The 25,267-nt window shown below is 38.9% G+C and overlaps 1 protein-coding gene across 1 annotated transcript in view; it reads left to right on the top strand.

The window, feature by feature from the left end:
* Nucleotides 1-24,130, top strand: part of LOC143022066 (apolipoprotein D-like) — a 42,962-nt gene extending 18,832 nt beyond the window's left edge. The window contains exons 2-5 of the mRNA XM_076180013.1: nucleotides 15,240-15,353; nucleotides 16,143-16,227; nucleotides 22,430-22,552; nucleotides 22,872-24,130. Coding sequence (XP_076036128.1) covers nucleotides 15,240-15,353; nucleotides 16,143-16,227; nucleotides 22,430-22,552; nucleotides 22,872-23,104 — 555 coding nt within the window. The 3' untranslated portion in view covers nucleotides 23,105-24,130. The remainder of the gene's footprint in view (nucleotides 1-15,239; nucleotides 15,354-16,142; nucleotides 16,228-22,429; nucleotides 22,553-22,871) is intronic.
* Nucleotides 24,131-25,267: the final 1,137 nt, after the last annotated feature.

Here is a 25,267-nt window from a genome sequence, read left to right on the forward strand (position 1 = left end):
ATTTATCCTTTTATATACCTGTTTGTCTACTTATTAATTAATCTGTATATTTATTAATTTGTTTATTTTTCTCTTTATTGATCCATTCATTTACTTACTAAAAGGAAGTCATTTCTTAGGGGAGCGTGCAAAAGGTACACTAACAACTGTTTTTATCATCAGAAGGTATTGACCGGTGGGGGAGAGGTATCGTGGCTGGGTGAAAGGAGGAGCCGTTGGGCTGACCTGAGAGTCGTTGAATCTTGCAGCTCCCATAGGATGCCGGGTGAAAGGCGCGCCTCAATTCAGTTGCCGCTTCTCTTTTATGTTGTCGCTGTCCGTTGCAAGGCTAAGTATATATCCTCTTCTCTAACTTTGGAACTACTGTACTACCCTAATCTAACCAAACTTAACCTAACTTTCTTTGACTTATTCTCAAAAAATAATAACGGTACGTGGAATGCATGGACAATCACAATGTCAAAATATCACAAGAAAAAACATGACGTTACCCGAAGTGCAGTGGAAAAGACTTAAAAATATCTGAAGTCAGGGAGAGGACCAATAGGGAGAGAATTCTCATTTTACCTCGGCATCGACTCCCCCTGACTTCTCTTATGTTTATGTCTTTGTTGTCAATTCACTTGATTCTGTGCTGCGCTCTGCTTCTTATTTTGATTTATCTTTATCGTTTGCTGTTTAGTAATATTGATCTAGTTGTCGATTAGCAAGACACACTTTCATGGTGGCGTTTGCCATGGATGGTCCGACGAGTCTTGCAGTCTTATAGGACGCTCATTTAAAAAACAGTATAACGATAAATTAATGTCTGTCATCTTTCTGACTTGGAAAGTTAGACAAGGGCGTGACCATGGCGTATTTTCGGGTTTGACCATGGCGTATTTTTGGGTGAGACTGTACGGAGAACCACCCTATATTTCCGAAGAAAATGACAAGGAGTGAACTACAGTGGTCAAGGACGGTTGGAAACGCCCGCCATTTCGAGCAGCGGTTTGGGAAAGAGGCAAAAACTAGTCGTATTTTATTCCTTCACTCGAATGGTTCTGGCAAATTCCGTTATCGTACATTCAATGTTATTATCAGATTAAAGAAACGGAAAAATCTTAGTTTCCTTAAAACGTTCACCATCGTCATCATTTAAATATCATAACTAAACCTTCCTAAGACAGTTTCCTTAAACGTTCACGATAGTCTTCATGCAAATATTATCGAATTGATTTGAATGGCTGCGAATCAATCATTCAAAAAAGAAAATTAAATACGACAATATTTGATATAGGTAAACTAGTTCACACTAAGCGAGGCTGGAAATGCACAAAATGCGACAGAAACGAAAACGGCTATCTTGTTTCAACCGACGCTGCAACAAGCCAAGGTTGAATTTTTTTTTGTAAAAGACGGATTTTATACTTGCCTGCACGTCTTTCCAGCAATTTGATTCTAATTCTTTGTCTTTTTGCACGATATGCTTATTCATCTACTTTGTTATTACTGAGAATGTTATTTCCAGTTTCTCCCTTTCACCTAATATAGTCAGAATTTAAATCTGCATTCCCCTTGCAAGGGTGGTTGCTACGGTGGTATAACGTGAAAGTAATTCTCCGTATGCACACACACACACACAAACACATGCACACGCGCACGCACGCATGAAAGTATTAAAGGCAAAAAAAGAGATGTAACAAGTCTCATACCTGGCCACACTCACTAGGTAAGAAGCAGGTGAATACGTATAACTACACAAAAAGAAACACACACACACATACAATACACACGCACGCACCAACATACACAAGTATACACGTACAGTGATTGTATCATTATATGAAGACTATAAATACACACACACACACAATATATATATATATATATATATATATATATATATATATATATATATATATATATATACATATATATATTATATATATATATATACACACACAATCCATTTAACGTAACAAAATCCTCCATTAGTCTCGCCTCTGTCTGCCCAAACCAGTTCTCGAAGCTTCCAGCACTTCCCTTCTCGAACCTTGGGAACCAGAACGATCGTTCGAACCTCGCACCTGTTGTGCCCAGTCATCGGATACTTCCTGCCCATCTACCACAAAATATCTGGATTCAAACACGACTACACTGGCACGGCAAATTTATGAATGTACCCAGAGTCTAATTAATGGTAAACATGTTTCTTCGTATCTGATCGCTAGACGTGTGAGGAAAATTATATATAAAAAAAAATTACATTTTTGTTTTTTTCACGTGACCAATATAGTTTAATCTTTTTTGTGGCTTTTGGTTTTTCCTTTTGTCACGTGACCAACGAGAGAGTAAATTACACAACTTAAGCAATGGAAATATGCCTTTCGTTGTTACATTTCTATACACAGTACAGTGGTTCTTTAATAACAAAAAAAGCCACATTTGTAAACAACACTGTACTGGTGCCACATGAGGAGCCAAAGATTCGGTGACCTCGTTCCGATATGCCGTGGGTCAGGTGCGGGTGTCCGCGAGAGTGGACGTGCTCCGCGTCCCCGTCAGGTCATCCGACACAAGCTCTTGTGGTCGACCATCATACTCAAAGAACACTCTCACATATCATACTGAGATAACCTACTTTAAGGGTCACAAAACGTTTACACCGTATAGGCTACTTAACTGACATCTTCAGGCTTAGTGACTTGTCCACTCAATTTCTGCTCATCCCCCCCCCTCCATCCTCAACTTCATAATACATCTAATCTTCAGATGAGCGAAGTAAAAGTTTCCAAAGCTCAATTTTGCAGAAATCATTCCATAACCCATAATGCTAACACTTGTACATGCTTATGTGTAATATGCTACACACTCATACACACACGCACACACACACACACACACACACACACACACACAAATAAAAGAAACGAAGTGAGGAACGAAAAGGTGAAGACAGTCTTATTATTCATTGCTTTGGACTCATAGTTTATAAACACTTCTATCATTGTGGACAATCTTGCGCCGTTGAAATACGTCATCTAATATTTCATGCTTTCTTGGAGAATAACAGACCAGAAGATGAGGAGATAGTTCCTAAAAATGTTAAAGAAATTGATAAAGTACTTGGAAGAGAAAGAAAAGTTGGTTAGCAATCAGTTTTGATCTAGGAAGGGAAAGTATTGTGTAACCGGTGACCCGCGGTTTTTATTTGAGTGGTTGATGAGTTGTACGAGAGGGTTGGGTAGATTGTATATTGTACATTTGGAAAGGATTTCGACAAGGGACCACACAAGAGAATAACATGGAAGTTAGAAAACTTAGGTCTTATGAGTACACCGGAATGGGTAAAAGAGGGTGAAAGTAATAGGCATGAGAACAGTAATAAATGAAAAGTCGGGCCGGAAAGAAGTGAGTAGTTGAGTACCACAGGGTTCGGTTCTAGCACTTGTGTATCCTGTATATCGATGATTATGAATGGAATAGGTACCTACGCAAACCTATTTGAGGATGGTCCTGAGATCATGAAGATTATGAAAATGAAGAGGATTGTGGCCAACTACAGGAGGACATAGATAAGGTTTATGAATGAAACTGAGAGTGGAGCATGAATATCAATACAAAAAACACCGACAAGAAAATATGAAATAGCAAAGGCAAAAAAAGAAAAGGACTTAGACATTTTAGTCAGTAATGATTTGTCGTCAGAGAGCTATAAGAAGAGAAGAGGGGAAACTTTGATTTTCCTTGAGACTGTAAGAGTAGTTCTTGAAGTTTATAAGAATGGCTCTCCATTTCATAGATAAGACATGATAAAAAAAAAGTTTAATCTGTACCAGACTGGAAGATGCAGCATTTTTATGGTTACCGCACACACACACACACACACACACACACACACACACACACACACACACACACACACACACACACACACATATATATATATATATATATATATATATATATATATATATATAGAGAGAGAGAGAGAGAGAGAGAGAGAGAGAGATAACCCGATGCTGGAGTGGTGTGGGTGCTGATCAGATAAGCCCGACTGACCCTGACTTAATCCCAATTGGTTCGTCTCTATTGCACATCCAGGGAGAAAAAGACTTCGGACACACACACACACACATTATATATATATAATGTCCGAAGTCTTTTCCCCTGCATGTGCAATACAAGTGAACCAGTTGGATTTAAGTCTCGGGAGGTTGTTTCTTCAGCCTTCTCTTTCTTCTTCCTGAAAACGACCGGGACAAAGGACGTTCGACGCTCGAAGTCCATTTCGATTGAGATCCGGGACGGAAGTCTCTCGGGCTTCATTCGGAGGGTGGATCCGCCACCGGAGGACTCGAAAGGCCTCATGAGGAAGACTAAGACTTCGTCCTCCCCATCCTCCTGGAGGGATTCCTCGTCTTCGTGGGCTTTGTTGGGTTTCATTTCGGGCTTGTATAAGTGACGGACGCAAGACAGCGTGCTTTCCACTGTTCGGTGCCACCGTTGTCCGAAGGGTTCCCTCGTACTTCGACTCTGAAGAGTAATCGGACGCACCTGAAGTTGTCGTCTATCGAGGTAACTGGTCCCTTCTCTTTCCTTGGGTGTCGCTTGGGTGAAGCCTTTGTTATGTTCGTTTTTTGGAGTTTTCGTGGCCTCCGATGGCCAGTCCACGTGCAGAACGAGGGGAATCCCCGACAGAGTCCCCTCTTGGATTCTGCTCGTGGCCTCCGATGGCCAGTCCACACGCAGGACGAGGAGGATGCTCGACAGAGTTCCTTCTTGGATTCTGCTTGTGGCCTCCGATGCCCAGTCCACACGCAGAACGAGGAGAATGCCCGACAAGAGTCCCCTCTTGGATTCTGATCGTGGCTTCTCTCGAACGACAAACCTCTTGGATTCCAGTGGCCTTTGGAAGGAAAACAAAGGTCACCAGCGAGAGCCCCCCTAACCCTGGGGCACTCGGGGCCAAAAAGAAGACGTCTCGGGTGTCGCCGAAGACGTCTCGGGTGTCGCCGAAGACGTCTCGGGTGTCGCCGAAGACGTCTCGGGTGTCGCCGAAGACGTCTCAAGTGTCGCCGAAGACGTCTCGGGTGTCGCCGAAGACGTCTCAAGTGTCGCTCGACACAAGCGACAAGGAGAGACGCGCTGGCACCTGGAAGTCGGATAAACGACTTCCATCATTATTCCAGCTACGGCTCCACATGGGTGGTATTCGGTTATAAATCGGGATGGGAGGTACAGTAATCACTCCACCACCCTCAAAAATGAAAATAAAATAAAAGTAATATTTTCTCTGCACGCTGACAACCTAGACGCATTGCCAGTAAGAAAGGAAGATGGTAATAGAGCTTAATGGTAATGGTAATAAAATTTAATGGTAGTAAATGGTAATTGCTGACTCATTTCGAAGGTTACCCCTCAAATACATCGCGGCATGACGTCAACTCATCTGACGTCAGAATATACCTCCTACTCCACCCCCGTCTCCTTCTCCTCCTCCTTCCTTCCCTACTTCCTCCTCTTCCTCTGACAGTAAGAATGTGCGTGTGCGATCTCGTGCGCGTGCAGAACAGAAATACCTTCGATTGTGGTAAATTCGCTATAATTGCCCGTGGACCGCGGTGGGGATAGGGGGGGGGGAGGGCTCATGATGGTTGGGGAGACGTGTTAGACAGATCCTTCCACCCCCTCCCCTCAGAGACTAGGGGAGGAGACGGAGAAGGCGCCTCCTCTCGTCTGAATTAAATCGTTAGGCGCCAGTCGAAATGAGGAGAGAAGTGGGACAAGACAGAGGACATCCCTTCCAGGTGAAACGTGTTCTTTTACTCTTAGCTGCGAACAGGTTATTTTGTGTGTGTGTGTGTGTGTGTGTGTGTGTGTGTGTGTGTGTGTGTGTGTGTGTGTGTGTGTGTGTGTGTGTGTGTGTGTGTGTGTGTGTGTGCCCGTTTGTATGTGTGCGCGCGCGCGGACGAAAAGAGACAGGCACAAAAGAACAATACATTTTCTCGAGTTGAAAGGAGGAGACGGCGACCCGGAGGAGTTACGTCACAAACACGCAAAAGAGTTAATATTTGTTTTCAGACGATCACAATAGCTTACACTTGTTGACTGCGGCATGGGAGGGATAGAGTATATATTGTTACACCACAATGATATGTTTGGGACAAATATTAAAGGAAAAATGCTGTTGCGTATACACAAGAGGATCTAAGTGGGTCTAACGGATCCTAAATGAAAACGTGACTCCGCCGACAGGGCGGAGCAAAAGTTGTCAGGAGCTAAGTAAAAGATGACGTCTCCTTCACTTGAGGACGACAAGAAGTCATGAAATAAATGGAAGATTGGCAACAGCTTTAAATAGATGGCAATGGTCTATCATGACAAAGGAAAAAGGAAATAGAAGAAAAAATATATATACATAAAAAGATAAGATAAAAAATCGGGGGACATTTCGGTACATAAAAATGTCGGACACAGAATAATGATAATAGAAATAGTATCAACACCAACGACAACATTAACATTATCATCAAAATCATCAATAAAATCAACATATACAATATCATCATCAATAAAATGATAACATCATCATAAACATCATCAATAACATTATCAGTAACATCAACACCATCAACACCAACATCAATCAAATAATCAATAACATATTCATCATCATAATCATCAACAACATCAACATTATTAACATCATCATAATCATCAGCAACATCATCAGCATTAATAACATCATCATTAACAGCATCATCAACATCATATACAGCATCATCAGGAACATCATCAACATCAGCAGCATCAACATCATTATCATCATCAACAACAACATCAGCAGCGGCAGCATCAACATCAACGTTAACATCAACATCATCAGCAGCAGCAGCAATTTCATCAACAATAACTACATCAGCAACATTAACAGCATCAACAACAATATCAACAACAATAACAGTAATAATAATAATAATACCAATAATAATAATAATAATAATAATAATACCAATAATAATAACAATAATACCAATAATGATAATAACAATAACAATGATAATAATAACAATAATGATAATAATGACAATAATAATAAATGATAATAGAAATAATAATAATAATGACAATAATAATTATAACAAGAACAACAAGAACAACAATAATAATAGTAGTAGTAATAATAATGATAATAATACACACGCACACAAAGAAACGTGCACCAGCCACAGGCGCACACGCACAAATTCATCAAGAGAACGAAGGGAGAAAGATGGCACGATTGCATTGCTCAGAACAACAAAAAGAGTGGATGTGACTGACAGAGAGAAGATTTCTTGTCTTGGGCTGGGAGAGCGACACGAGGTCATGGAAACAAATGAACTAGACTACGGATCTGAATGAGGCAAATAAAGCGTTTCTTTATGCACCAGATGCGTTGTCATGTTGAAGAGCCTAAAAGAGGAAATATATAAATAAAAAAAATCATAATAAAATTTAAGGCCAAATTTGGTTGATGGGGACAGACATGGTACTCCCAAATACAATTAGTTTCTTGTATATCATAATTAGGTATACACAATTAGTAAAACAGCCGTGCACACATCTATACACATAAATACACATATCAACTTTATTGTTTTCCAAATGTCAATATAATTTGTTTTTGTATGTTTTCATCTTCCTGCCTGATATTGACGTATATGTCCCCAATTCCTGGTATGTAGTTATCTGTACTACATTTTCTGCAAAGTATGAAAGAAGTCTGGATGGGAAAGGTGTTTTGTAATCAAAAATCGAAAAAACGCGAGAAAAATAGTGAATTTAGGGAAAGAAGAGGTGAAAATTTGTCTTCCTAGCCAGACAAGATTAAAATAATAATAAAATCATAACTCGTTTTCGCTTCTAAACTGCCGAACATCATGTAATGTATAATTCTCTAATCACCTGTACACTTATAACCAACCGAAATTGTTCAAAGTTGCAGCAAAATCTGATTAACGGATCTCCGAGAAAACTGACGTTTAAGATGCATACAGGACACCATGCTCAGAAACTGATTAAATTTTGAAAACAGTCGGTCATCAAAAACGCTCAACAGTTTCAATTCATCAAAAAACACTGCACAGTAATGCCAATCATAACCGCAACTTGCCATACATATTCTGTTGTTTGTGCACTGTAAAACACTATATTTTCTACACTTTTTTTAACTCTTTAAGAATCTAAATATAAAACAGAATTTTACAGATTATTTTGTACAATGTAAAACTATTTTATGTGTTTTTTATTTTTCATAACAAATATAGTACTGCGTAATCTCAAATTACATGTTCATCTGTTAAGTCAAATACTTACACAAAGTTATTGTATTATACATGTTTTATGACTTCAAACAATATAATTTTAATCATACTGTAATAAAGCCACAGATGCACCGTAAATTTCAAAGAAAACCCCAGGAAACATATTACCTGCTGCATTTTTTTTCCCGTAATTATTACGGATTACTTTTTAAAGTATAGAATTCCATTGGGTATGTACTATGTTGGATACTCTATAAAGAAACAACAAGTAAATAGATAAATATAATATAAATATAAATAAACAATAAATAAATAGATAACTAGATAAGTAGATAGATGAATAGATAGATAAATAGGTAAATGAAAAAACAAATATATAAATCAATATATAAATAGATAAAAAGACAGAAAACTTCAACATAAATACCGACCAGTCTCGCCAGGTTCCTACACCCATAACGGTCAAGTGATCGATTTGTTTAAGCACGTCGTTGTTCAGATCGAGAAGATTCGATTTCCTTCGTTCAACATTTAGTCAAACTTCGTGTTCCCCAATTACCTGGTGTCTTCCTGCTGGACGCCGAGCTTTGCAGTTCACTTTCTAACAAGTTATCAGTGAGATGATTCCATTAGTGGACATTTTCAACCGCAAGAAAATGGTCAAAAACGGCTTCAATTAAATGATAAAATAATGACAACGTGCACTCGATAATTGCGGTCTTCGGATTGCAGCTGTGTTATATAAAACGAAAGTGTTTTATAGCAGCCCAGAAAATGGTCAGTTAAAGTGGCGTGAGACATTAGAATGTTTCTGTGGGTTCTCCAGTTCTTCTTTTAATCCATGTGTTTAACCCCTGGAAGAATTTGACCTCCACCTTATCCCACATAATCACCTCTGCACTCGCATAACACAAAAGTCTGTTTCTTTCCGGAAAGTTCTACGGGAAGGCATACAGAACGTCGACGGTTACTGAGGGGTTTAAGGTTTCTGATGGAAGAAAACAGTGGCAATAGTGAGATTCCAGCTATTGTACTTGCCTTCGAGGGTTGATCCAAGATCCTGACTGACTGATCCTTTCTCTTGCAGAACTTCATTAACCCCCCCCCCCCGACCCCAAACCAAATAATGAGAATGGGAAGACATACGCATAAATCGTGTATTCTACCTTTCGTTTTTTTTTTTTTTTTTTATCTTTGTACTAATGGTGAAGTTTATCATGACTCCCGTGCATAAATCCTGGACACTTATTTTTATATCTACGCATTTCATATAGCAGCAAGAAAAGCATACCAATGCAGCAACGCTGTACATTTATGCAGTTAGGACACTTTCACTTGAAACCGTTTCCTTTTGTGCCAACATGAACAGAAGTTTCGCTCTCTACGAAAGACTCCTCTTACTGCACTTAACACACGAATAAAATTGCCGAGAGAAAGCTTCGCATGCAGCACCTTTTCAAATGCACTTTTAAGGTCCAAATACAAACAGATTATGTCCTTACTTTCCTTGTAATGTGTGCGTGTGCGTGCGTGCGTGCGTGTGTGTGTGTGTGTGTATTCACTTGGTCTTTGGATCACGTGTTGGACTCGTGATTGACAGCTATTTCCCTCCTGGAAGAGAGCTCAGAGCTCGTAGGTCCGATCTATGGGTAATGCTATGACCTTGCACACACACACACCCCCAACTCCCCGCCCACGAGAGTTGGAGTAACACCCCTCAGCGCTGCGATACTGATATTATTTCAGCCCCGGGCGAGGATCGAACCCGGACCTCCGTAGTGGCAAGCCAGAGCTCTAACCACAGCGCCATGAGAGGTGTGTGTGTGTGTGTGTGTGTGTGTGATCCTCCTATGTAAGCTCCAACTTCTATGGCCCGATCTATTGGGAATGTAAATTCACACACACACACACACACACACACACACACACACACACACACACACACACACACACACACACACTTTCAACGAACGGACGGCTTGAAGAACGCTCTGAAGAAAAGTGCAGATTGTGGATACCAACGCAAAGAGAAGTGCCTTTTTGTATTTGCAGGGGGGGGGGGGGAAATTGCTCGTGAGGTAGTGGGAAAGTAAGGAAAGAGGAGAGGGGGAGGGATTGCTGGGGAAATGGAAGGAAATGAGGATGTGGAGGACTTGGCCCAGGCAGACGGGCGTAAGGTCAACATGAAACGACCACCGGACCAGCTCAGTGATGACGAAATGGCAAATAAAAATGTAAAGATTAGAAGTATAGAGAGGAGCAATACAGAAGAAAGTGACGAGAATATGTTCCAGGGATTTAAAGAGGGTGGGGGGGACACAACCCCCCCCCCCCCCGACTGATAAGACTAGAGGAGAGAGTTGATAAGGTGATCGAGGACTTGGAGCGTAAGTTAGGTAACGTAGACTCCATTTTCCAAAGAATTGAAAGGTTGGAACAACTAGAGAAGGCTAACAGAAACTTAACTGAAGAAATAGAGGACCTAAAAAGACAGTTAGGAAATGTAAAGGAGGAGAATGAGAAATTGAAGAAGAATAGTAATGAAAACAGAGAGAAAATAGCTACAGAAGCTAAAAATTGGAGAATAACTCAAGAAGGGAATAAGGTTTCATTCACTGACATAGTCAAACAGCAATTGAAAGAACATAATGAAGACTCAGTTATTAAAGTGATGAGACAGAAGGAGAATATAGTAAGAGAATTAGCTGACAAAAAGAAATGTATAATTATATTAGGAATGGAAGAGAAACATAACCCAGATAGAACCGCAAGAATCAAGGAGGAAAATGAAAGAGTAAGCAGTTTATTAAAATTAGTCCAGGAAGATGAACCAGAAATTATAAAGGAAATTGAGGAAAAATTCAGACTCGGAAAATATAGTACAGATAAGACCAGACCAATTAAGATTAAATTCAGGTCACAAACAACAGCAGAGAAAATTCTATCCAAGACAGGGAAACTAGCAACAAATGATCAATATAAAAAGGTATGGATAAAAAGAGAAATGAATAAGGAGGAAAGAGAGGCAGAAAAGCAGAAAAGAATTGAAGCTAAGGCAAAAAACGAGGAAAGAACGGAGTCAGAGAAAGAGAGATTCTATTGGAGAGTAGTGAACATGAAAATAAAGCAGTTCGACATACTAAAGAAAAACATAAGGGAAACAGAGAACACAATGGAAGTGGCAGAAAACTAAGAGTGTCTTACACAAATATAGATGGATTGATAACAGGATTGAATGAACTGAATGATTATTTGAAAGAAAAAGAACCGGACATAATGGGAATTGTAGAAACAAAATTAAAAGGCCCACTACCACCCAACAGTGTAGGACATGATACATACAATTATTGGATTAGAAACAGAGAGAAAAAACAAGGGGGTGGAGTTATGTTCCTGACTAAGAAGGATATAAACGTGAAAGGTGTCATATATGGAAAGAATACAGTAGAGATGATTATGATAGAAGTGGAAGACCGAGATAAGAAGAGCAGAAAATTTGTGATCAATTATGTGCCTCCGAAAACAGCCTCATGGGAGGAGAGTGAACATAAAAGTATGTTAGAGGACACAAAGATAGCATTAACTAAAATAATGGAAGACGGAGGAAAAATAGTTATGATGGGCGACTTTAATTGCAAAGAAATCTGCTGGGAAGAAATGACAGTAAAGAGTGGTGATGACTCATGGGGAAATGCTCTACTTGAGATGATTACTGACCATTCAATGACACAATGGATACAAGAGAACACTAGGTATAGAAATGAAGAAGAACCATCGCGGCTAGACTTAATAATTACATCTGAACCTAGAATAGTAGACAAGATTGAATATAAAACACCAATAGGTAAAAGTGACCACATATTGATTGAACTGGAACTTAATGAAGAAAAATATATGAAAAGAAATGAACAATATAGAAAAGGAAGAATGATGTATGAAAAAACAAACTTTGATAAAATAAGAGAATTCTTCCAACAAGAAAACTGGGAAGAAATATACAAAGAAGAAACAACAGTGGAAGAGAAATGGAATATTTTGACAAAAATTTACAAAAAAGGAGTGGAAAAGTATGTCCCAAGACAAAAACAAGAAAAAGAATATGTAAAATGCTGGTACAACAAAAGTTGTAGGGAGTTAAAGGACAAAAGAGACAAAGCCTGGAACAGATGGAAAAAAGACAGATCTGAAAAATGGAAAATATATACTGGTTATAGAAATGAATATGTACAAAAGTGCAGAGAGGAAAAAAGAAAATATGAAAAAGATGTTATAGAAAAGTGTAAAGATCAACCAAAACTATTCTACAGATTTGTAAACAATAAACTGAAAAACAAACAAGACTTGGAGAAATTAAGACAAGGAGGAGTTGAATACACTGAGGAAATGGAAATGGCAGAAATTATGAACAAACATTTTAAATCAGTGTTTACAAGGGAAAATATACAACCTGAAGAGATTGAGTGGAAGGAAAAAGTCCCCCCTATGGAAGAAATAGAAGTAACAAAGAATGAAATATTGACACACTTGGGTAATTTTGATGTCAGAAAATCGCATGGGCCAGATGAAATAGCAAACTGGATTCTGAAAGAATGCAGGAATGAACTGGCAGACAAAATCCATAGCATAATAAGCAGTTCCTTAAAAGAAGGAAAAGTTCCAGAAGATTGGAAAAAAGCAAATATAGTACCTATATATAAAGGAGGAAATAAAGAAGAACCTACCAACTATAGACCAGTCTCTCTAACAAGTACAATAGCAAAAATTTGTGAAAGAATTATCAAAAGTAGATGGGTAAAATACTTGGAAAAAAACAACGTACTAAATCCAAGGCAATTTGGATTCAGACAAGGACGATCATGCGTCACCAATTTAATATGTTTCTATTCAAGGCTAATAGATATAATACAAGAAAGAGATGGATGGGCTGATTGTGCATTTCTAGACCTAAAAAAAGCTTTTGACAAAGTACCACATAAGAAGTTGCTTAAGAAATTAGAATATGAAGGAGGAATACAAGGTAAATTGCTAAATTGGATGGAAGACTTTTTGCAAGAAAGAAAAATGAGAGTAGTGATAAGAGATCAGCACTCAAAATGGAATGAAGTAATAAGCGGTGTCCCGCAGGGAACAGTTCTGGCCCCAATAATGTTTGCTATATATATTAATGATATGGATGAAGGAATTGAAAGCTATATGAGCTTCTTTGCAGATGATGCAAAATTACTGAAAAGAGTGAAAACTGAAGAAGATTGTGAATCACTACAGAGAGATCTAAATAAAGTACAAGAATGGAGTAGGAAGTGGGAGATGGAGTTCAATACAAAAAAGTGTAGTATAATGGAATTTGGAAAAAGCAAAAACAGAATAACAGGATCATATAATTTGGGAGAAGAAGGAATAAAAAAAAGTAGAAAATGAGAAGGACCTGGGAGTCATTGTTATGAATAATATGTCACCTGAGAAACATATAAATAAGATTTTTGGAGAAACTTATAATTTAATAAGAACAATCAAAGTGGCATTTACATACCTGGATGAAGAAATGGTGAGGAAAATCCTAATCACCCTGATAAGACCAAGATTGGAATATGCAGCAACGATATGGTCACCAAGTACAAAAAAATGTATAAAAAAACTTGAAAGAATACAAAGAGCAATTACAAAACTGGCACCAACACTCTCAAAACTATCATATGAAGAGAGACTACAAAAACTTAAACTACAGACACTAGAGCAAAGAAGAGAGAGAGGAGATTTGATAGCTATTTACAGAATCATGAAAGGCATAGAAATTACTGATAGAGAGAATCTGATAAAATGGGATGACAGAAATACAAGAGGACACGGAAAGAAAATAAAAAAAGACAGCTATAGAAGAGATTTTAAAAAGAACAGCTTTCCTCACAGAGCAATAGACAGTTGGAACAAGTTAGATGAGAAAGTGGTGTGTGCAAAATCAATACATGAATTTAAAAATAGTTTAGATAAAATGAGATATGAAGACGGGACCCCACGAGCATAGCTCCCCTTCCCGTAAAATACAACTAGGTAAATACAACTAGGTAAATACACACACACACACACACACACACACACACACACACACACACACACACACACACACACACACACACACACACACACACACACTTTAGACAACAAAAAGGCAGGTCGGGCTGTGGTTTCCAGCCAGTCCCATGAGTGTCAGTTTTTCATCAGATTAACTGCTCTCGAGTAAAAACTTAACAAGTTCATGAATTACACAAGACTTTCCTTTTCTTAACCCGAACTGTCAACCAAGATTCCTTTCTCTAAGTAATTCACCCTCCTGCTTTTTATACTTTCGTTACACGTGTGTGTTTGCGTGTGTGTGTGTGTGTGTGTGTGTGTGTGTGTGTGTGTGTGTGTGTGTGTGTGTGTGTGTGTGTGTGTGTGTGTGTGTGTGTGTGTGTGCGTGCGAATATGTGCGCGTGCGTATCCATACATTATACAGAATCATGCAAATTATGTTTACCTTAACTACCTATCCACTTAATCAAAAGTTCTAAGAACCATGTGGGTTGTTTCGCGGTAGGATAATTTCGCGTTTGGCAAAACCAATTTAAAGTACACTCATAAGACCACGTTGTGAAACACAACGGGTCACATGAAGAATGGTCACCCCAGAACGCCCACATGAAGAATCGTCACCCCATGAGATCCCACCAGAAGAATTGTCACCCCAGTACGCCGAATATCAACAGTGGAATAAAGATTAGGTTAGGTTGGGTTAAATGAGGGTTATGCTTATTGTCATCAACTTATACAACCGAAGAATCGTAAACCCATCTGCCATACTTACATTGGATATTTTGCCGACGTGGATGTGACTGGCAAAATCAAAATATCATGTTCTGTTATCGCATGACCAACTTGTATAATGTCGTTTGTATTGTTCTTCCTACACAGATGCTGTGGCTCCTCTTGTCTGCGTGGGGACTGAAGTTGGTAATGGCGTCGACTGTACTCGAATTTGGGGCTTGTCCGAACGCTACTACTATGGAGGACTTCCAGTTTCAAAATGTAAATATCAGTACCCTGTTCGCATTCACCCGTCTCATTTTATTTTTCTCCTGATGTTGGTTGGTGTGACTAGTCTTTTGTTTTCACTCTAAGGAAAGAACCAAGTCGCCACTGCAGCCGCCGTGGAATTAATGTTATTATTTTTAATCATATCTATGATCATAAAAGTGCGGGGTTTCAGCGACTTAATCTAAATTTTGTGAGACAAAATGTAACCAGGAAAGACATAGACACACACACACACGCGCAGTGGTAGCGTTCGCGGCCGCCACTACGGCGGTCCGAGTTCGAATCCCGCCCAGGGCTGAAATTTCAGTATCGCTGCGCTGCCAGTCGTTACTCCAACTTTCGTGGGCCGGGAGTTCGGTGTGCGAGTGCGCGTAAGGTCACAGCATTTCCCATAGATCGGTCATATATGAGCTCTGAGCTCTCCTCCGGGAGGGAAATAGCTGTCGATCACGAGTCCAACACGTGATCCAAGACCATGGTGAATCACACATAAAAAGACCAATCAGACAAAACAAACAAATACAAGGGCAAGTCTGACCGATAGAGATGCACGGACGAAACCTTACTAGCCATTACCCTGCCAATTAGGTAAATACATACTAGCTATTACCCTGCCAATTAGGTAAATACAGTAATATACGTTAAGACACGTCCAACTTGATCTTCCCTCTGTCTTATTTAGCTCTTTACCTAACACTTGATCACCTGCATTAATGGAAATATATTTTTTGTATTACATTGCACCGTCATCTAAAGGCACTTAGAACAAATTCTATTAAGCTTTCAGGTAAATGGTACCACATCCTCAGTTTCCCCACCGACTCGGAGTTCATCGCTTGTACGAATTCCATATACACGATTAAAGGTAAGGTTTCTAAACGTTCATTAATGATCTTCATGCTGAGGCTCGCCCTCGTCGAATCTGATTGGTTGAATATCACAACTCCGCCCACAAATCGGAGGAGTGGGCGGAGCTGAATCTAGTTCGTAGTTACAGACCCAAGCTTGCTCCCCAACTGAGTATATATATATATATATATATATATATATATATATATATATATATATATATATATATATATAATATATATATATATATAATATATATATATATATATATATATATATATATATATATAAACAACCACAATGCACTTTAATTCTAAGCCAACAAGGCTGACATGCAGAAATTGAAATGTGGTACTGCCAAGGACTCGAACCCAAGCATCCTCATGACAAGTGCGGTAGTGTCTTACCAACTAGGCTATTAAGAGCTTGACAGCGTAGTTGGTAAGTCACTATGGCACTTGTCATGAGGATGCTGGGGTTTGAGTCCTTGGCAGTACCACATTTCAATTTCTGCATGTCGGCCTTGTTGGCTTAGAATTAAAGTGCATCGTGGTTGTTAAAATGTATCTCTAATCACTGGGACCCATTCAGTGTTGCATATATATATATATATATATATATATATATATATATATATATATATATATATATATATATATATATATATATATATATATATATTTTTTTTTTTTAACGTCATAAACTCCCCCCTGTCGGAAGGCTAGGACGGTGACCCTCACAGAGGGTTTTGTAACGTGGAATTTAAAGAACCATTCCCATGCTCCCCAACTGATACAAATAATTATTCTGGCTGTCCGAGGACAAAAGGCAAAGGTGATGGTTTCGGCCGAAGCTAAGCTTCTGGCGTATACTAGCCCAAGGAATCGAAAAATTACTATCTGAGGTAGACGCGACTAAAGCGACTGGCCCTGAAAATATACCCTGCAGGATACAAGAGGCCAATGCTGGTGTGTTGGCTCCCGTCCTGCAGGTTATATTTTCACAGACAATTCAAACAGGATCTCTTCTTCGTGACTGACTCATAAGAACATAAAGGAGACTGCAAGAGACCATAAGGCCTACACTGGGCAGCTCCGTATCCATCACCGCCTGTCATCCCCATCCATGAAGTTGTCTAATCGTTTCTTAAAACAACTGATAGTTTCGGCGCTTACTACATGGTTACTAAGTTTATTCCATTCATCGACCACCCTATTAGTTAACCAATTCTTGCCTATTTCCTTTTTAAATCTAAATTTGTCCAGTTTATACCCATTACTGCGAGTCCTGCCCTGTTGTTTTATTATGATGACCTTGTTTGCATCACCCTTGTTATAGCCTTTGATTCACTTGAACACCTCTATTAGATCACCCCGCACTCTGCGTCTTTCCAGAGAGTGTAAGTTTAGGTGCCTAAGCCTCTCTTCGTAAGACAAATTTCCGAGTCCATGTATCATTTTGGTCATTCTTCTCTGTATTGATTCTAGTGAATTGATGTCCATTTTGTAGGACGGAGACCAAAACTGTACCGCATAGTCAACGATAGTTCTAACTATCGCTAGATAGAGTTTAATAATTACCTCTGCACTTCTATTCGTTACCGTCCTAGCAATGAAGCCTAATGCTCTGTTAGCTTTATTTCTGGCGCTAATGCACTGCTTCCTGGTTTTAAGGTCCGGACTCACCAGAACTCCCAAATCCCTCTCGCACTCAGACTCTTGGCAAACGTGGCAACAATTTCCAAATTTGGTGACAGAATCCTCCCATCCAATTGCCTGTCTCGATTATCGCAGTCCCCTGAAATTTTTAGAACATATTATCCATAGACATATAATGGACCACTTTGATAGGCAAAAAGTATTGACTGAAAATCGGCACGGCTTTCGGCCTAAACGCTCGTGCGAGACACAATTACTAGAGACAACACATGACATATCCCAGTTACTTAACAACCCCAAAATTAGACAAGTAGACGCCATAGTTTTAGACTTTGTCAAAGCCTTCGACAAAGTCCCACACAAACGACTGTTAGCAAAAATATGTTATCATGGCATACACGGACCACTCTTCACAGGATTAAGACGTTCTTGACTCCTCGAGAACAGTGCGTTGTTCTTCAGGGTAGTCAATTCTTAACTGTTCCTGTAACTTCTGGAGTTCCCCAGGGCACTGTCTTGGGACCTCTCCTCTTCCTTTCTTACATAATTTATCTCCCACTATCACTTTCCTGAACTACTAGACTATTTGTGGACAATAGTTTAGTATATAGGCGGATAGGTAACAGAGACGATTGTCTTCAACTACAAAATGACCTACGTGCCCTTGAAGACTGGCAAGTCAAGTGGCAAAGGTCATTTAGACCTGACAAATGTCATCACATCAGATTCACCCGTACTAACCAACCTATTCAATTTACCTATACACTACAAAACACAAACCTAGACATAGTTTCCCACCAGAAGTATTTGGGGGTCCACATTTCAGCAAACATGAGGTGGGCCACAAATGTGAGCAGCGTCAGGGCTACGGTTAATTGAACCCTGGGATTCGCGCACAAGATCCTCAGGAGATGCAACGCAGACATCAAAATTCTTGCCCACAAGACACTGGTTCGGCCACACTTAGAGTACTGCGACACCGTCTGGGATCCGCACAGAAACAATGACATATACAAATTAGAGACCATACAAAATAAAGCAGCAAGATGGATCAGACGCGATTACAGACACACTACATCAGTCACTAGGTTAAAACAAGACATTAGACTTAACCACTTGTAACAAGAAGACGAATACACAGACAACAAATGATGTACAAAAGCGCAAACAATTTAGTTGACATAAACAAACTTACACCCAAAAAATACACGAATAACTAGAGGCAGTCACAACCTAAAATACCACACATACACATACCAAAAAGTACCAACATATTCTAGTACTCATTTTCTCCTTGCAGCATTCAAGAGTGCAATCATCTCCCATTCTTGATATTTTTAGAAATAGGATCACCCATCACTACCTCCCTTTTCTCAATTCATACCCCAGTCCTGACCCCGATTCTGTTCCCGCCCTCAACCCTTTCCTAACCCCATTCCCAGTGCAAATCCTGTTCCCAAACTCTTGAGGTACTCGCACAAAGAACGCTGGCTTTCTCGGGCGAGTAACCAGCGCCGAGCGACGACAACCCGCACCAAGATTCCAAGAATATCATAATGTAAACAAACGTGAGCGTATCGAAATAAACATGCGAGGACGGAGCCTTAATTGATAAGTACGACGTTTCACTCGTTACAGCTTTTTCACGTTACATTTGTTACAGCTTTTTCACGTTACATTTGTTACAGCTTTTACAAGTTATGAAACGCTGTTACAAGCGAAACGTCGTAGTAATAAAGGATCCGTCCTCACATTTAGTGTTTATTTCGATAGAGTTGTCGGGCTGTCGTAAGCGTGCCCAAAAGAATGTTCCAGAATGTCGGCGCGGGTAGCCAGATTCGATGAGTTTTCCTAATTCCACCGGACCATTCTTGCCTGCTCAACTCGTGCGAGTGGATGTCTGACAAGATGGACATCGAATTACTTATTAGTAGAGTATTTCAGAAACCACCATTGTGGGATAAGAGGAATAAACTCCATACAAACAGGAATGTCATTGAAAAGCTGTGGTCAAAAGTCAACAAAGAACTAGACTAGGAAGGTGTGTGTGTGTGATTCACCTTGGTCTTGGATCACGTGTTGAGCTCGTGATCGACAGCTATTTCCCTCCCGGAAGAGAGCTCAGAGCACATACATATTTGACCGATGTATGAGTAATGCTGTGACCTTACACGCACACACACACCCAACTCCCCGCCCACGAGAGTTTGAGCAACGACTCGCAGCTACCACTGCGCCATGCGAGTATGAAACTTCCTATTTCCACTGTTCAGGCTAAAACGAACAATTGCACAAAACGACAATACGACATTCACTCAACCTTAGCAAAAAGAACTTCCATGGAGAAATTACACACAGTAATTATTCATAAAACGAAAACCACTTCACTTTCGTTCAAACACTTTAGCTCACCACACAAAGTGAAGGATATAAGCAAGATTGAGAGAATACAAAGGACATCAACCAAACAGGTCCCCAGGCTGGCAGATAAACCATATGAGGAAAGACTAAAATTACTGGGTCTGCCAACTTTGAAAGATCGAAGTGAAAGAGGTGATATGATTATAGTATTCAATTCAGGTCACTTAAGGAGGATTGCATTAACAGAAGAAATCTCTTGATTAAAATTTAAAGATGGGAGGGCTTTCAGAGGTCATTGGGAATAAATTAAGAAAAACAAATGTCAAAAGGATGTGAAGAAATGAAATCTTCCATATAGATACATAAATATGTGGAATAGCTTAGGTGATATAGCCCAAGCTCAAGCATTACACGAGTTACTCTATGATAATTGGAAATCAAGGATATATATTAATTTGGAATTGTACACAAACTAGGTATGTTAGCTAATTAGAAAATAAGACACTGGACCCAATGAGCGTTACTCCTTTTTAGTATACTACAATTAGGTAAATACCTGATTCGCTGTCCCGGATTACAACAACTTGGTTCGACCAACAACAACAACAACAACAACAGAAACTGACAATCCAATCTGCTGGCACGCCTGTCCACCAATCATGACTTCATATCATACTTGTACTCATACTTCATACGTAATACCACGAAACATCTAGAATTATCTTGTATCAGAAAAAAGAACTGCACTATCTATTAATGCTGTATGCTTACTTTGTTCCGAAAATTTCTAAATCATCCGTGGATGCTGTTATCTATTAATTTTATTTTATTAATTTCTTTGTCTTATTTCTTGTTTTGAGTTTTTTTTTATCTGTTTCTTTACCCTTTTTTCAAAATGGTGCAAGGACGAATGAATCTCTAGTTGTTGTTGTTTTTTCTCCTTTAAGGAAATTGAGGTTTAACTAATACATGGAAAGTTTGAGAACTTACCGGTCACAATTTTCTGCCGGGTTGGGTTCTCAAACATTGGTAAGTTTGAATTAAGTAGATATTTAAGGCCTTCTGAACCGAAGCCGTGATCCCTTGGTTAGAGGTTTCCAAGAAAGAGGTTCTTCGCACAGTGTTCCAAGGGACTCGTCACTCACACTAGTTGGAAAAGAGAAGCTCAGAAGGCCACGGGTTATTTTTTACCTTAAGTAATTTCTCAAAGTAATTCCCGATTTATGAAACCAAAATTGTTATATAGATATGAACAAAACAAAGAGGAGGGGAATTTAATCGTATCTTATTTAAAGTTACGATAGGCGTGGTTCGAAGTTTCAGGAAAGGCTCCTGAATCGAAGAAAATAACGCATTGAGGGAGTTTGCCGAACTAAGGTAAACACTACGATTCCCAATAACAATTACCACACCTTTGGGAACTGCGAACTTGTCAACATATAGGCCAGAACAAAGTCAAAGTCATGTTCCCTAAGCTGAATAAAACGCCTGGCATTGTCCAGAATGAAATAAGTAAAGTATGGCAATGTTCGCATGTTCATCATCACTAGCAAAACAATGAGATACGTAAATAGAATTTATCAGGGATCACCTAAACAATTGTCACCCCAGAACATCCACCCGAAGAATTATCACCCCAGGATAGCTCACAAAGAATTGTCACCACAGGCAACAACAACTGAAGAGTCGTCACCCTAGATAGGTTAGGTTAGGGTAGATTAAGTTAGGTTCTGTTACTCACATTTTTTTTATTTCTTCACAACGGTATCACCATTCCCTGTTGCCTCATGTCTCTCGTACTGAGAACCTATCTCCAAGGTAGTTGATAATAATCTCCAGGTTCTTTTACAGGTATCAAAAGAAATGTAGGCTGGTGGTTCTCTATATTGTAAATCTCAAAAATTCTGAAAGCAATAATGGGAATGAAAACGCCTTTTGAAAAGCTACCAGATTTTTAGAAAGAGCATCTAGTATTCAAATTTTTTAGATTTTGGAACTTTTCCTTCCTAATATAGGAGATTCCGTAATTTTAGTGATGATATGTATGGATGCCTGTCTGTTTGAATGTGGGGGAAATGATTAATTCTTCAGTGTGGTACCTGGAGTAGGACCAATATCAGTATTTCATAAATACCATTGATACTACATTCATAATGCTGACTTCATGCAGCAATGACTGACAAAGTCTTCTAACTACAGAAAATGTACTGGAGGTGGAAACAAAGGGGAAAGTAGCAGGTGGAAATGAAAAGATGCGACAAGGTGTCATGGCCATGCTTCCCGATTCAGACTCAGGGGAGCTTCAGCTTGATTCAGATGACAGTAAGGTTCCTATTTCATGTATCTGTGTATATACACTTTTCCAGTTTTCTTTGATGTATATTAGGCTACATATATGCTCACACTAAAACTGGAGCAACACACTGAATGCATCAAAATAATTGAAAAAGTGTGCTAGATTTATAAAACCTTAGCCTTGAAAATAAATTTCTTTTCCTAGGACTCGTCTGACAAAATCATAAATTCATATACTGAATATCTCAACAATCTATAATGTCTGCTTTAGTCCTGTTATGACTATACCTTTATTCTGTAAGCATGATGCATGTATTTTATAACACTTTTCTTTCTGTTTTCCCAGTGCCGCCAATGAACATATGGGTGGTATACACCGACTACACCAATGTGGCTTGCTTGTACTCCTGCACATCTTTCCCAGGCCTTCGTGTAGATGCTGCGTGGGCGCTCTCCAGGTCGCCACGTCCGCTAGTTAAACTCATCAAACAATGTCGATCATATTTGAATGAGCTGGGCATTAACACCACAAAATTTAAAAGGGTTCCACAAAGTCCACGATGTTTTAAAAGAAACTGATTATACTTATCTTAAACTATGGATAGATATGCTATACCATATTCTGACTGACTTGGGCACATGCATTACTCAATATAGCCCATTTCTTTTTCTCTCTTAATGTGCTCTTTCCTAAGTACATTATATGGAAGTGTGTAAAAAACTTAAAAACTACTATAATTCAAACTGGTGAGACTAATCACTGATACATATGAAAGCTTTTTCAAAACATACATTACTTTGTAATGTGACATGATACAACAATGATACAATGATTCATGAGACAACATTTACTTGCCATTTCAAGTATTACTAGATGATATATTGTAAATCTTTTACCAAAGTAATCTTTAGAGTAGAAAGCACATTTTAATCCATTTGACCTCACCAGGACCATACTCTCTGGGGGAGGAATTTTTCAATTTCTTGGATTCCACATTTTCTGGTAACTACCCCACCAAATCAGTGGAGCAGTTACCAGAAAATATGGAAGTTAAAAATAAATTAAATCCCAGGGAGGGCAGTTGCCTTCCCTGCCCACCCCAGAGGGTGCAGCTCTGCTCACGATACCTATGGGCTCTTACAAATGCCAAACTGTCTTGTTGACAGACTTGAGACAAAAATGGGGCTTCAATGAATACCTCATTTTGTCCAGCCTTGCCCTCAACTAAAAAAAATTGTCTGGTATTAGTCAGAACACAATTCATAGTGAAGGTTGCTGAGTTAAATGGGTTACACAAGGTATTTGGTACCCTCTAATTACCTTACCTCTGCATGCCTTCCAATGATCCTGTTTTAAACACTAGCCTCTCTCCTACATGTATTTGTGTCATTACCCTTTGCTACCTGGGGAAGCACTATGTTGCTTAATGCAAGTCCCTCTCAGCACAGAGGGGGTTCTGCACAAGTGCATGAAATTGGCACTGACCCAAACAAAACACATGCCTCTTTGTATAGAAGGGGTCAACAATGACTTTTAAACTTTACAGTCTTCAATGTCTTTTTTCAATGGCCTTATAAGGTCTTCATAAAAGTTCAATATTCCTGTATTATGTTTTCTTTTCCTTACCTTTCCTTCAGAAGATGTATGCACCATGTTTTTTACCAGAGAAAATAGAATGTCTTGTAGATGGTAAAATTTTTTCCATCACATCAAGGATTATTTGACACAATTTTCACAAATGCTCTTGCTTCCATCCATCATTGGCCAGCTCATTAACCTCTTTAATATGTTGTATAAAAAAGAATTATGAAAATATATATATAAATAAAAAAAATAAAAAATGAAAATAAAGCTAGGCAATTCTCTTTACCTGGAGAATGTCTCTTAGAGTTTTTTTAATCACTCATTATGTACAAATTGAGGTGGCTATATATGGGACAGAAAAATGCTCCATCCTTTCACTCTTTCCCACTTAAACCATGTGAGAATTCTACCTGTCGGACTGATTAATTGGTTGATATAGACTTTTTCCCAGCTCTTGAACAATCTTACGCTGCTGTCATACATTATCTTATATTTCACATGTTGGTCTAGTTAGTCAAAGGTGTTAGTAGTTTGGTTTGAAGTAGGACTGATAAGGGCTCAAAAGGTTTTGTATAATCCTTTCATCTTAATATTATCTGTATTTTTTTCTGGTTACTGAGTCTTTTTCAATGTGGGGTATGGTCTTCAGACTGCTTTTTATGTACCTATGGCTTTCTCCCCCTGACAAGAAGGGGTGGCCGAGTCAAAACATTCAGCCACACCAAGAGACCCAGTCACCTAACCCTCCCATCTTGGTACTTCAAGGGTCATCCTCCTATTAGCCACATTGTTTGGATCAAATGTAGTGCATACTAAATGGGCTGAAAATTTCTCCCTATTATACCTCTTTATACCCAAAGGTATTCTGTTTACATGTCTTTTTATTTCATTCTCCTTCTTCAGTCTTTAACTATATTCCTTACCAACTATATTACCTCTATATGGACAACTGTGACAACACATGAAAGATTTTTTTTTCCAGCAAATGCCAATTTTATTCAGCTTAAGAACACAAAGTACCAGTACAGAGATTGAGGTTTCTGTACTGTTTAATGTATGATAAACTCAAATTATTTCTTATGAGAATTTTGATAGATTTCTAATTTTGAAATGTTTCATATTCATGGAATATTAACTACTCCCAAACTATTACTGAC

The sequence above is a fragment of the Oratosquilla oratoria genome, chromosome 43 (genome assembly GCF_046742065.1).
Source record: "Oratosquilla oratoria isolate Oo_2021 chromosome 43, ASM4674206v1, whole genome shotgun sequence".
Classification (NCBI taxonomy): Eukaryota; Metazoa; Arthropoda; class Malacostraca; order Stomatopoda; family Squillidae; genus Oratosquilla; species Oratosquilla oratoria.